General features: G+C 39.4%; 1 protein-coding gene across 1 annotated transcript; it reads left to right on the top strand.

The window, feature by feature from the left end:
* Window positions 1–5,900: 5,900 nt before the first annotated feature.
* On the top strand, window positions 5,901–6,845 carry LOC101663635 (olfactory receptor 52B4-like). Its single transcript, XM_004708900.1, has one exon. It carries the CDS (start codon window positions 5,901–5,903, stop codon window positions 6,843–6,845), a length of 945 nt encoding a protein of 314 aa, XP_004708957.1.
* Window positions 6,846–12,811: the final 5,966 nt, after the last annotated feature.

Here is a 12,811-nt window from a genome sequence, read left to right on the forward strand (position 1 = left end):
GATGGTGAAAGACTGACTGCTTTCATCCTAAAATAAGGAGCTAGACAAGCATATTTACTTTTTCATTTAACAGTGGACTGGAAGTTCTAGCCAGAGCAATAAGGCAGGATAAAGAAGCTTTATATACAAAAGAAGTATTACTGTCTATGTGTGGGAAGAATGAGACTCTTTAGAAAATGAGCTAGAATCTATAACAAACCATTAGAACTAAGAAGTGAGGGTAGCAGTGCTATAGCATACAACATCTGTATACCAAAACAATACCCCATAATTTATTTAGATTAAAATAGACTCTATAAGGCAGAGTAGAACTGCCTCCTGTGGATTTCTGAGGTTCTAAATCTTTAAAGGACCAGAAAGCTTCATCTTACTCCCAAGGAGTGACTGGTGGGTTTGAACTCCTGACTTTAAAGACACTAGCTCAGTATGTCAGGTTACAATGGCCCAGAGCTCTTTGCAAAATAGAATGACTTCCCTCAAATGTGTGTATCTGGAAAGTTTCCCTCATGGAGCAGCTGGTGGTCTCAAACTGCTAGCCTTGTGATTGGTAGCACAACATGGAACCCGTTATGCCACCAGGGCGTCTGCAAAAATCAATTGCACTAGCGAAAAAATCCCAATCAGTTATTGATATTAATAAAAAATTGTTTACAAAAGTACAAAGCATTTTAAGTGCTCAGGAATAAGTCCTACAACATTTAGGCAAGCCCTATATAGTGAATACAATAAAACTTTCCTGAGATACAGGAGATCTGGATAAACGGAGAGACATTGGGTGAGATAAGGCTCAGCATTGCTCAGATCTCTCCCTTTGGGTTTCCTGGACATTTTTTGGTATTATATTATTAGATCTGGATCTTCTTTCAATCTTTTATGTTAGCAGGCTTTAGCAGTGTTGGCACAGGAATGGGGTGAACTCTGACTGTCACTAGGTGGAAATGGAATTTCAGGCTCCTCACTTGACCTTAGATGATCATATTTTTAGGCCCTGGTCACCAGTGACAACTTCCGTGGGGAAAAAAGTTGCTTGCCCTGTGGGACTACGGGACAGGACCACCACCATCCACGGTTCAAGGCCCATGGAATGCTGATGGCTCGACTGCGGGAGCTGATAAAGCAGCAGCTGGCATGTCTCTGCCTGAGACAAAACGGACACTTTGCTGCCTGCTCCCTGGCCAGGTTGCAGAAGCATTGTCTGCAAACTTATCAGGGAGTTTATGTTCCTAGCTTGTCCTCCCTTCCTGTCTGTGAACAGCTTGGCTGATGTATGAACGTTTCTATATCTACCCTCAAATAATTGTAAAACTGTCCCTTTGTGTGAATTTGTCATGAGTTGTAGGCTACGTGGCAGGAAAGGCATTTCACCGTGCCTCAAATAAAGTTCTGGGCCCTGGAGAGTCTAGTGCTGCCGGTCCCCCTGTGCTCCAGCGGTGCCTATCCCTTTTGTAGCTCTTATCTCTAAGTTTTCTGGTTGCAGACCGTGCCCTCTTGAACCTGTTCAATATGTAAGGTAAGAGCTGTATTCTATTTATCTTACAAACTTCCATATATAATACGTTTTAAAAATTCTTGTATTTCCCTGCCACTTCCCAATTAACCTCTTAAATGGCTTCAGGTGCCTCTGGGGAAGGATTGGGGAGAATATTTCAAGAAGGTTCCGCTTCAAGAGGATTCTGAGTCCTGTGAACGGACTAGGATTACAGACCGTAGGAAAGGAACTATACTTTTCCATCTCCATAGCGGATGTCAGACTTCTGAAATCTACCTTGTGAGTTTTTTCTTCCTCTATAATTATGTAAGTCAAGGAACAACCTATTCAGCGGTAACTCCCTCCTCGCTAGATGCAACATGATTATTGTCAAAAGTCTCTGCTGATCAAGGCACCCAAATTGCCTCTGAGGCCTGGCTGCCCATTATGCCTGCTCTACTCTTAATAGTCAAGGGTGTTGCCAAATGGGCTTCATGTTTCACAAATTGTGATTTCCATTCATAGTAGAGAGGTCAGTTTTATGATAACATGTGTTCATAGTCCCAGAATGGCATGCGCTGTAAGGGATTCTGTTAGTAAATTATATGTTTAATGCTTATCTATTCAAGATGAGACTCTCACTCGGTTTTGTGTGCTATTGTGAATTACCTGATGTGGTTTATTTAATCATATTTACATACTACTTCTGTAATAAAAATATTTAATTTATAAGAATAAAAACAAAGACATTTGAATGTAAATTTATGAAACTTAGTAATGATATATTTTATATTGAACATTTAATGACTTTTTCTAGTCTTCCAAAAGACTAAGAATTTGTCATAAACAAGTATGATTCATAGGCCACTGCAAATAGGTCTGCACGGCACACATATTCTTTAAGGTAAAAGTTACTATCTTATGTTCCAATATATGAATTCTGTTACAACTGGATAAATAAAATTTGTAATTTTGTCTTACCTACGAAGAAAGATCTGCTAAGAAAAGATACCTATTAAATTGATTTTAAGTAGGGAATGGTAATTTCTCAGGAAATAATTGTCACTCAAAACCAAAGTCCCGCCATCTAGTCAAACCGACTCAGAGCGACCTTATTGGGCAGGGTAGAACTGTTTGTTAATTTCTGAGACTAACTCTTTATGGGAGTAGAAAACCCAGTCTTTCTCCTGAGGAGTGGCTAGTGGTTTTGAACTGCGGACCTTGTAGTTAGCAGCCCAATGAGTAACCACTATGCCCCCAGAGCTCCTCCAGGTGGGAATTAAGAGCCTCTGAATATGTAAATCCACAAATAAACACATATACAATTTGATGGTACAGATAAAATAACCGTTGAGTTTCAGAGCACCAGGTGTTAATAGAAAAAAAGTAGCAGGAAGTAACTATAGATGACTTGGCCCACGTGGGGTTGTAAGCAATTTGGCAGAGTTTAAACCCAAGAGGCCTGGGTTCCTGGACTAAAGGCGGCCTTTGGAGAACTCTCCCAGGTAATTAGTTCTGTAGCTCAGTCTTCCACTCTATAAGTTGTCTCCAGTCTCTGATTCTATTTCTGCCTGAAAAGACCGTCTGGGGCTGATGGCTGATTTTGTCCGATGTGGGGTGAGATTGTAGAAGCAGGTGCAAGTAGAGATATTAGAGCTGAGAACAGGTCTAGTTCTAGAACTCATTTACAAGGTTGAAAATATCAGGCTTTTTATTTGGAATTTTGTTACCCAATTATAGAGAATAACAATGACTAAACTTTGGGCTGATAGGATAGAAATCTATAGTAGGTTCTCGGAGAGCTAGTCAAGTCTCATTTGGATTCAGGCCCTATTTACCTTAAAGAAACTTTTGCTTCAGTCACTGGTCTTATTTGCTCTCTCACCTAGTCTTCTTTCCCTCCTACTTTGCTGTCTGCCCAATTCATCCAGCAAGTCACAGTTTGTTAGAGAGACTTGCTAGATAAGGAGGTAGCTTCTGATCAACTAGATATACTCTCTAATAGCTAAAGAAAGACACCGTGTCTTAGGGAGATGGATCATGCAGGCACCACACTGCCACAGGTGACAGATTCAGTTGTTCCAGGTAGGAGGGAGAGGGGGATTGCTCAGGTGGACAAGGCAGGAGAATTCCTGAACAGGTCCAGGGAAACTTCTCTGAGAAATAAAGAACGGGGCAGGGGCATTTAGGATAAATGGAACTTGTCCAAGCACCCTTTTGGAAAGACTCCCAGCTTCCCCCATCGCTCCAGCCAAACACATTCTCTTGGCTATTATCTTTATCAAAGCCTCCATTGCTTTCTAAAGGCTGTTCAATGCCCAACTTCTGATCATGTTGGAGCTCTGGTTTTTCCCTTCTTGTCTTCTTCATCTGTCTTGTCTATGGGGCACACAGTGTACCCTTGTCCTTTTTTGGGGCCACTACTTTCCTATTTACTGTAGGAGAATGGCACTCCTTGTGGAAGTTTGTTATTACGCAGCATTTGTGTGGCCGCTCAATGTATAGGAAGTAATTGTCCATTCAAGGAAATATCTCCAACAGACTGTCTGTGCCTGTCCCACTGCATTTCCCTCCACTCTCCTTTCAGGAAAGAGAAGTCAATTCAGTGGAGCCCCACTACATTTGCTAAGAGAACCTGTTGCTCATAGAGCATTTAAGCCCCAGACGTTGAAATGCAGAGAGAGAATGAGACAGTGAGTTGATAGAATTTATATATATTAAATTTTTTTTAGAATTTATATTATTGAGCTAAAAATGTATTACTGGTGAGCATGTAGCCACTTTATCATTCTCCTTTATCTTAATTTAGTTTTGTAAATATTATACATTTACATAGTTTTAAGCTCCAAAATCCTATTAGGCTTAAATTAGTAATCAAGTTCCCCTCCCAACCTCATCTTTGATTCCTTCACCCGAGAAACAATCACTTTAGCACTTCTGTTGCTGCTTCCTTACTATTTACCTCCATATAAACAGCATGCTTACATGGCTAGTTCTTGACTGATATTTTTACAATTTTTATGTTATCCACTGATTTTAAAAATATAGGTGAACATTTGCTTTTCCTACACAGATCCCATTATACGTATTCAAACATCTGATTTTAATAGTTTATCATGATTTTTAAGATACATGCTTTGTGTTTACATTATGATGATCATGTAAATATATTTAATAAATGAAATATATAGAATATACAGTTGTTTTACGAGATTTTTTCCCCTCTCTAGAGTTGTCTGTGTTTTGGGTTCCTTTGTTTGGTTTTTATTACTTTCCATAAGAAATATAATTATTTCAAAACAATTTTCTTTCTTTTTTTTTTCCCTGTGATAATTCCCTTCTGGTGCCCACTATTCCTTGGCCCACCTAGATCCCTGGTGTTCTAGTAATTTTCACAGGTGACAATGGGTTCAAGAACCTCATTTCTTGCATTCATATTTGTTTCAGCACTTTCACTGAAGCCCACATTTCTCTATTTATGATGTATTTGCTCATTTTGGTGATCTTTCTTTAAATAGCTTTCTGCAAACTATTTAATATAAAGGAAATCTTTAGAGGTATTTGAAGGTCCTAATAGCTTTTTAAAAACCCCTATACAGTTTTGATTTATTTGCTTATAAAATTCTGATCAGAGTAATTTGACAGGGAAGTCTGTTCTTAGCAAGTTCCATCACTGCTTACACACAAAATCTCTAAACACTTTTTATTGTTTCAATCCCAAATTGGATTAATTCTGAATGAAGAAGAAAATCTGGGCATATGTGTAGAATTATTGGATGCAAATAGGAGAGATTCATGAGACTTCACTTTTTGTTCATTACATAGCCTTTCATTTAAGTCCTTGCCTGTAGCATGGTGTGCCTGCCCAGGCTTTGTCCAGAGCCTTTAGAATTTACCAAGTTTAATTCCAACACAGAATAAACATCTCGTTTTCATGATGGGTTAGGGGAGTTGTGCCTAGACAGATAGATTATAAAAGGGAATCCAAGAGTCTAACTGCTTTCATATAGAGTTTTATGCCATTCTTATGAAGCCCAGGCAACCTCTAATTCTTGAGACTATTTGGGTTCTACAGTAAAAATTCACTTTGATTCCTGGCTTTATCTAGAAGCTATTCATTTTGCCCCAAATGCTTAGTTGATAGCAATGGGTTTGGTGTTTGCTTGTTCAATATTCATTCAGCTGCTTTCAAAATGTTGTTACTATCTGTCCTGTGCTACTATTCTCTCTCTTATGCTTTCTATGTTCCTGATGCTTTTATTCTCTTACTGACCTTTTTAGTGGGGTATTCTGAGGAAATTCTGGTAATGTAGGTATGGAATTTGATACACTAAGCCACAACGCTCAATGAAAATATTTCTATATAATCTGTATTTCTCTTTTTATCTATTAGTAGAAAGAAAAAAAAAATCCACATTAGCTTACTTCAGGAATGACTGGCTCCAACCACACTGGTGTTAACCATATGGTCTTCTATCTGCTGGGCATTCCAGGCCGGGAAGACCTACACATGTGGATTTCCATCCCCTTATTCATCTCCTATGTCTTTGCTCTCCTGGGGAATGGTCTGCTCATCTTCATAATCCTCAACAAGGGTCGCCTCCATGAACCTATGTATCTTTTCCTCAGTATGCTGTCTGGACTTGACATTGTCTTTGCTACCACCACACAACCCAAGGCACTGGCCATTTTCTGGTGCAATCACAGGGAAATTTCTCTGAACGGCTGCATTGCCCAGCTCTACTTCCAGCATACCTTCTTCATCTCGGAGTCAGGCATCTTACTGATTATGGCATTCGACCGCTACATTGCCATATGTTACCCTTTGAGATACACTACGATTCTCACCCACTCCGTTATTGGGAAAATTGCTGCGGCCATTTGTACCAGAGCACATTGTATAATTTTCCCCTGTATATTTCTTCTGAAGAGGCTAACTTTTTGTAAAACTAACATCCTTCCACATACATTCTGTGAACACATTGGCTTGGCCAAGTACGCCTGCGATGACATCCGCATAAATATCTGGTATGGGTTTTTTGTCTTAATGTCCACTGTTATCTTAGATATGGTTCTCATTTTGGCTTCCTATGCGCTGATTCTCCATGCTGTCTTTCGCATTCCTTCGGAAGAAGCTCGCCACAAAGCTCTCAACACATGTGGCTCCCATGTCTGTGTCATTGTCTTATTTTATGCGCCTGCAATATTCTCTGTTCTCACACAGCGCTTTGGACGCCACATACCTCTACATGTTCACATCTTGCTGGCCAACATCACCATGGTTGCCCCACCTATGTTGAATCCCATCATTTATGGGGTCAAGACTAAGCAGATTAGAGAACAATTTCTTTATTTGTTTTTTCCAAAGCAGAAATGACTTTGGGGATGGCAGAATCTGGTTACTCAGAACGTATGTGCTTCCGTCACAGGGAACAGGCGAATAAGAACGGAATCACTAGGAAAAATGGTTTGTTGAATTCTGGATCTCTGGAACAACTTACCTGACTGAGATTGTGGGCCATGCCTTTCGCATATATTGGAAAGCAATGTCTGTTGGTGGACTGAATTATCTTCAACTCAATATATGGGGAATAAACAGGTTGTTGTCTAGTTGTTGCTCTGCCATCACGTTTTTTCTCACTCACAGAGACCCCATGAGCCATCCTCACAGTTGTTCTTAAGTTTGGGCTTATTGTTGCCACCACTGTGTCAATCCATCTTGTTGAAGACCTTCCACATTTTGCTGACCCTCTAGTTTACCAAGTATGATGTCCCACTCCAGGGATTGGTCTCTCTTGATAACGTATTCAAAGTCTATGAGATGAAGTCTTGCCATCTTTGCCTCTAAGGAGCATTCTGGTATTTCTTCCAAGACAGGTTTGTTTGTTTTTTTGAAAGTACTTTCAATATTCTTACCCAGAGCATAATTCAAATTATTTAGTCTTATTAGTCTTCCTTATTCAAGGTCCAACTTTCATATGCATAGGAGGTAATTGAAAACACCGCGGCTTGGGTCAGGCATACCTTAGGCCTCAACGTAACATCTATGCTTTTCAACACTGTAAAGAGATCTTGTGCAGCATATTTACCCCATGCAATGTGTCCTTTGATTTCTTGACTGCTGCTTCCATGAGCATGGACTGTGAGTCCAAGCAAAACAAAATCCTTGACAGCTTCAATCATTTCTCCATTGATCATGATGTTACCTATCAGTCCAGTTGTGAGGATTTTGGTCTTCTTTACACTGAGTTGTAATCCATACCGGGGAAATCCTTGATCAATTTATCCTCACTTACAGAAAGCAAGGCTCTACATATGCATATCACGGGATGTTAACAAGCCTTCTCTAATCCTGAAGGCACATTCTTCAGTTTACCCAGTTCCTGTGGTCATTTACTCAGCATACAAACGGAATACGTATGATGAAAGGATACAACCCTGACACATATCTTTTATGATTTTAAACCCTGCAGTAAGCCCTTGTTTTGTTCCCACAACTATCTCTTGATGCATGCACAAGTTCTGAATGAGCACAATGAAGTGTTCTGGAATTCCCATTCTTCTCAAGATTATTCATAGTGGTTTAAAAAAATACCCACACAATTGAATGCCTTTGTATAGTCAATAAAACACAAGTAAGCATCATTCTGGTATTCTGTTTTCAGCCAAAGTCCACTGACATAAGCAGTGGTATCCCTTGTTCCACATCCTCTTCTGACTCTGCCCTGAAACTCTGGCAACTCCCTGTCCATATAGTGCTGAAATTGTTGTTGGATAATCTTCAACAAAATTTTACTTGTATGTGATATTGATCTCATTCAATCATTTGAGAATTCTGTTGGGCCACCTTTCTTTGAGATGGGTACAAATATGGATTTCCTCCAGTCAGTTGGCTAAATAGCTGTCTTCCAAATTCCTTGGCATAGACGAGTGAATGCTTCCAGTGCTTCATCAGCGTTTTGAACATTTTAATTGGTCTTCCTTCAATTCCTGAACCCTCTTTTGACTAATGTTTTTAATACACCTTGAACATCTTCCTTCAGTATCATTGTTATTTTTCAAAGATCTAGATGAGGCACTACTTCTTTAACATATCATTAATCCTTTTAACAAGGACATTTAATTCTTTTACATAGTTTTCCATACAAAAACAGAAGGAAGAAAACAAAAATTAAAACTTCCCATGATCCCAAGACCAAGAACAATTTTCTATTATCATTTTGGTGTATAGTCTTTTTGATTTTATATATAACTCCTATTTTAGCTATAATTACACAGACATTCACACTTTTTATATAATGTGGTACCCCGCATTCAGACATACTCCTATCTATGGTGATCTTTACATACACCTTCACCTCTTCAATTATTTTAATGACTATATTGTACATATTTTAATTGTATATTAAGAAAGTGTAATTAAAAATGCTTTATACAGCACTAAATTTTTTCTCTTTTTTATTAAAGATGGTTTTATTGGGGGCTCTTACAACTCTTGTTACATTCCAGGCATCGATGACTCATTTTTTTAGTACAGTGACTCCGTGTATTTCTTCTTTCCATTTTCTTTTGATGCTTCCTGCATCATTTGATATTTTGCCCAGAGAATCTTTCAATATTGCCATTTGAGACTTGATGTTTTGTTTTTTTTAAAAAAATTCTTTCAGTTTATGATGTGCTGAGCATGTTCTTCTCTCTTGGTTTTCTAATTCTAGGTCTTTGCACATTTCAACATATTTTGTTTTCTTGAGTTGTCCTTTGAAATTTTCTGTTCTGTTCTTTGATTTCATCATTGCTTCCATGTGCTTTAGCTACTCTACAATTGATAGCAAGTTTCAAAGTCTCTTGTGACACTCATTTTAATCTTTTGTTTCCTTTCTTTTTAAATGACTTTTTGCTTTCCTCCTCAATGATGTTCTTGATGTCCTCTTAAAGCTCAACAAGTCATTGTTGTTCAATGCAGCAAATCTGTTCTTGAAATTCCACTGGGATAGACTCAAGGTCATATTTTGGCTCTCATGGACTTGTATTAATTTTATAGGCATCGATGACATCCGGCGTGTTTGTACATGTGCTGCCTTCATTCTTTACTAGACAGTTACCTTCCATTGAGCCCTTGGTACCAGCTCCTCTTTTTATCCCTCCCCCAACCCTCATGATCCCTTGAGAGATTGTAAATTATTATTATTTTCGTATCTCACACTGACCGCTGTCTCCCTTCCCCCATGTTTTCTGTTGTTCTTTCCCCTAGAGAGGGGTGAGTGGTTGTGTGTCAATCATTGCTATCAGTTCCTCCTTTCTCCCTTCCTCTCCCCCCTTCCCCCTTCTCTTTTTGTTTTCGTTTTCTCACTCCTGTTCCTGGATTCTGTGTGTCGTGAGCTCTCATCTCTTATCTATACATGTGTACATGCTCCGGGCTAGTCTGAATTGAGCAGCAGCACTGGGGTCATGGTAGTGGGGAGTGAGGAAGCCTCAAGGAACCAGAGGAATATTGTGTATTTCATTGATGCTTTACTGCACCCTGGTTGACTCATCCCTTCCCTGTGACCCCTCTGTGTGGGGATTGTTCCATTGTCTACAGATGGGATGTGGGTCTTGGTTCCAACCCCCCTCGCTCTCAACAACATGCCTTTGTTTGTTTGTTTGTTATGTGTCTTCTGATGCCTATTGCCTGGTCCTGATGACTCCTCATGATTGCACCGGCAGTGTGCTCCTTCCATGTGGGCTTGTTGCTTCTCTGCTAGATGGCCACTTGTTTAACTTCAAGCCTTTAAGACCCCAGATGCTATATCTTTTAATAGCTGGGTACCATCTGCCTTCTTCATCACATTTGCTTATGCACCCATTTTGTCTTCAGCGATTGTGTTGGAAGGATGAGCATCTCAGAATGCTGATTTGTTAGAACAAAGTGTTCTTGTATTGAGGTTGGGTATGAGCAGAGGCCCAAAGTCCGTCCACTACTTCAGGGTATTGCTGCATAAATATACATACATAGGACAATACCTCTATTTTTGTGGATGAGTGTATTTACATATGTGCACACCTATGCTTATACCTCTACCCATTGCTTTGCTTCCTAGGTCCTTCCTCTGTTTCCTTTTACCTTCCTCTTGCACCACCATCACTTTCCCCCTATTTCCATCTCATTTTTACTTAGCTAGCTTGCTGTTGCTCCAACACCGCCAGGACCTCTATCTCCTCCTTGTTGTGACTCTAGTTCCATAGCTGTTCCCCTGTCTATGGCGCTGCCTGCACACGGCACCCTTCCCTTGCCACCCTCTTCCCCCAAGCTCCCCCAGCACTGTTGGTCCTGCTGCTTACTCCTCAGGCTTGCTTCCCATGCCTGTCTTATGTAAGAAGGCAAACCGATTATGACATAGACCAAACAAACAACAAAACCCCCAAAAGATTGAAAAAATAGACATAATTCCAGGTCTGTTCGCTGACCTTCATGACTTTGTGGGGGAGCTCTGGGAACTGGCCCTCCCAGTCTGAAGTCCATTTTTGGTGTTCTTCAGGGGTTTAGTAGCTTTGATTTGCTCCAGTTGCTGATCTGTTATGTTCCCTTCCTGGTTCACCTTTCTTTCTTAATTTACAAAGTTGTTATTCTTGGGGTTCCTTAAGTTGGAATGGACAATCTATAGTCATGTTTGCTCCTTGGCTGCCCAGGAAATAGCAGGTTATTTGTTGTAATGACAACTGGAAGACTCTTGGGAAGCATAAAGAAGATCACTTAGTTAAGTGTCTTGTAGCCTTTGTTCCATGCATATGTAATTGGACTTCAAAAGACTTCATGGAAGAAATAGGTTTTCTCCATGAACTTTTTAAAGGCCCCTTGTATTGTTTTCATTGTTATTATGTAAAAAAATAAAACAACATCCCTCCAGAATCCGCCCCCCCCAAATTATGCTGAACAGACTTTCAATAATTGAGATGTGATCAATTTAGCTTGCTTCCCTCTGACCTTCGGGTCTTGGGACTCGGACTGCAGTCTATCACCTCACTTGGTTTCACCAGCTCCCACAGCCTTGTGCACGAGGATGACCCTCCACACAGTTGTCTGAACTTTGGACTTGAAACTTTACGGCACCCACAAACACGTGAATCATTTCCTTAACGTTTCATGAGTTTCTGTGCGACGTTGCTGTGCATTACAAGACCGAGGGATGTGAGGGAATATACTAAGGGGAAATGGTGTGCAGGGGAATGGAGTTGTAGAAGATCTTGGAAAAGTTTGACATTTGGGGCATCTTTAATCTCCACTTCCTTCTCACTAGTCTGGTATTAATTTTTCCAAAATAAATTATTACCATATATCCCATTAGCATAATTTGCTTATTCATTCTTTTATTTTATTGTTTTTAAAATATTTTTTTAGCTTTATAGAACAATTTGGAAGAGAATTTCAGATTCATAGAACAATTTGAAAGGCAATATACAGAATCCCTCATCACCACCAAACACGATTTTCCTCATTAGTAATATGACAATTATTATGCTGCATTTATTATAATTGATAGACTAAGATGATATAGTACTATTAAGTAAAGTCCATACTTTATTCAGAGTTTCAGAGTCTCTACCTAATTTCATTTTTGTTGTTGTTGTTCCAGCATTCCAATCAGAATACTATTAGTTGTCATGTCTCTTTAGGATCTTTGGGCCAAGGCAATTTATCGTACTTTTCTTATTTTGGATGAGTTGGACAGTTTTGAGGAGTAGTGGTCCGAGATTTTGTGAAATGCCTCTCAGTTAAGCTACGGTAATGATTTTTCTCATGATTAGAATGGGGTCATGTGTTTTAGGAAGCAAGTCACAGAGGTAAAGTGCCCTTTTCACCTCGCGGGTACAGGAGAGCACTAGCCACTTGACTTTATCTCTATTGATGCTGCTGCTGATCAACTGATTCAGGTGGTTCTCATTACGTTGTTCCAATCATTAAGTTGGGCAAATAAGACTTGCTCCCTTTTTTGAAGGGAGTAGGGTGGGGTGTGAGAATTATGCTTTGCATACTTTTTACCTTACAAATAATTATCTTAAGAAGGTCAGGGCTGTGAAGATATTAGGTTCTTCCTGCACACTGGAAACTGCATTTAGAAAAGTTCTTAATAATTTACATTCTTGTCAGAAATGCATAAAAACCACCAAAAATAAAAATAAAAGAAAACTTAGGGCCTCTAATACATGGCATGTGTTATCAAACAGAATTAAACACACACAGACAGCATAAGGAAATTTAGATGACTGGAATTTCTAAAAATACATTAATATATATTCAAATATTTCATTAAAAAGTAAACAGAGTAACTATAGAAGAGGGAAAACATTTTTGGCAGTTACATA

Source organism: Echinops telfairi, unplaced genomic scaffold (assembly GCF_000313985.2).
Source record: "Echinops telfairi isolate 266 unplaced genomic scaffold, ASM31398v2 ScPeMD7_1713;HRSCAF=2227, whole genome shotgun sequence".
Taxonomy (NCBI): domain Eukaryota; kingdom Metazoa; phylum Chordata; class Mammalia; order Afrosoricida; family Tenrecidae; genus Echinops; species Echinops telfairi.

Excerpts from the sequence above, each read along its gene's own strand:
- LOC101663635 (XM_004708900.1), top strand. The coding sequence starts at position 5,901 with ATGACTGGCTCCAACCACACTGGTGTTAACCATATGGTCTTCTATCTG.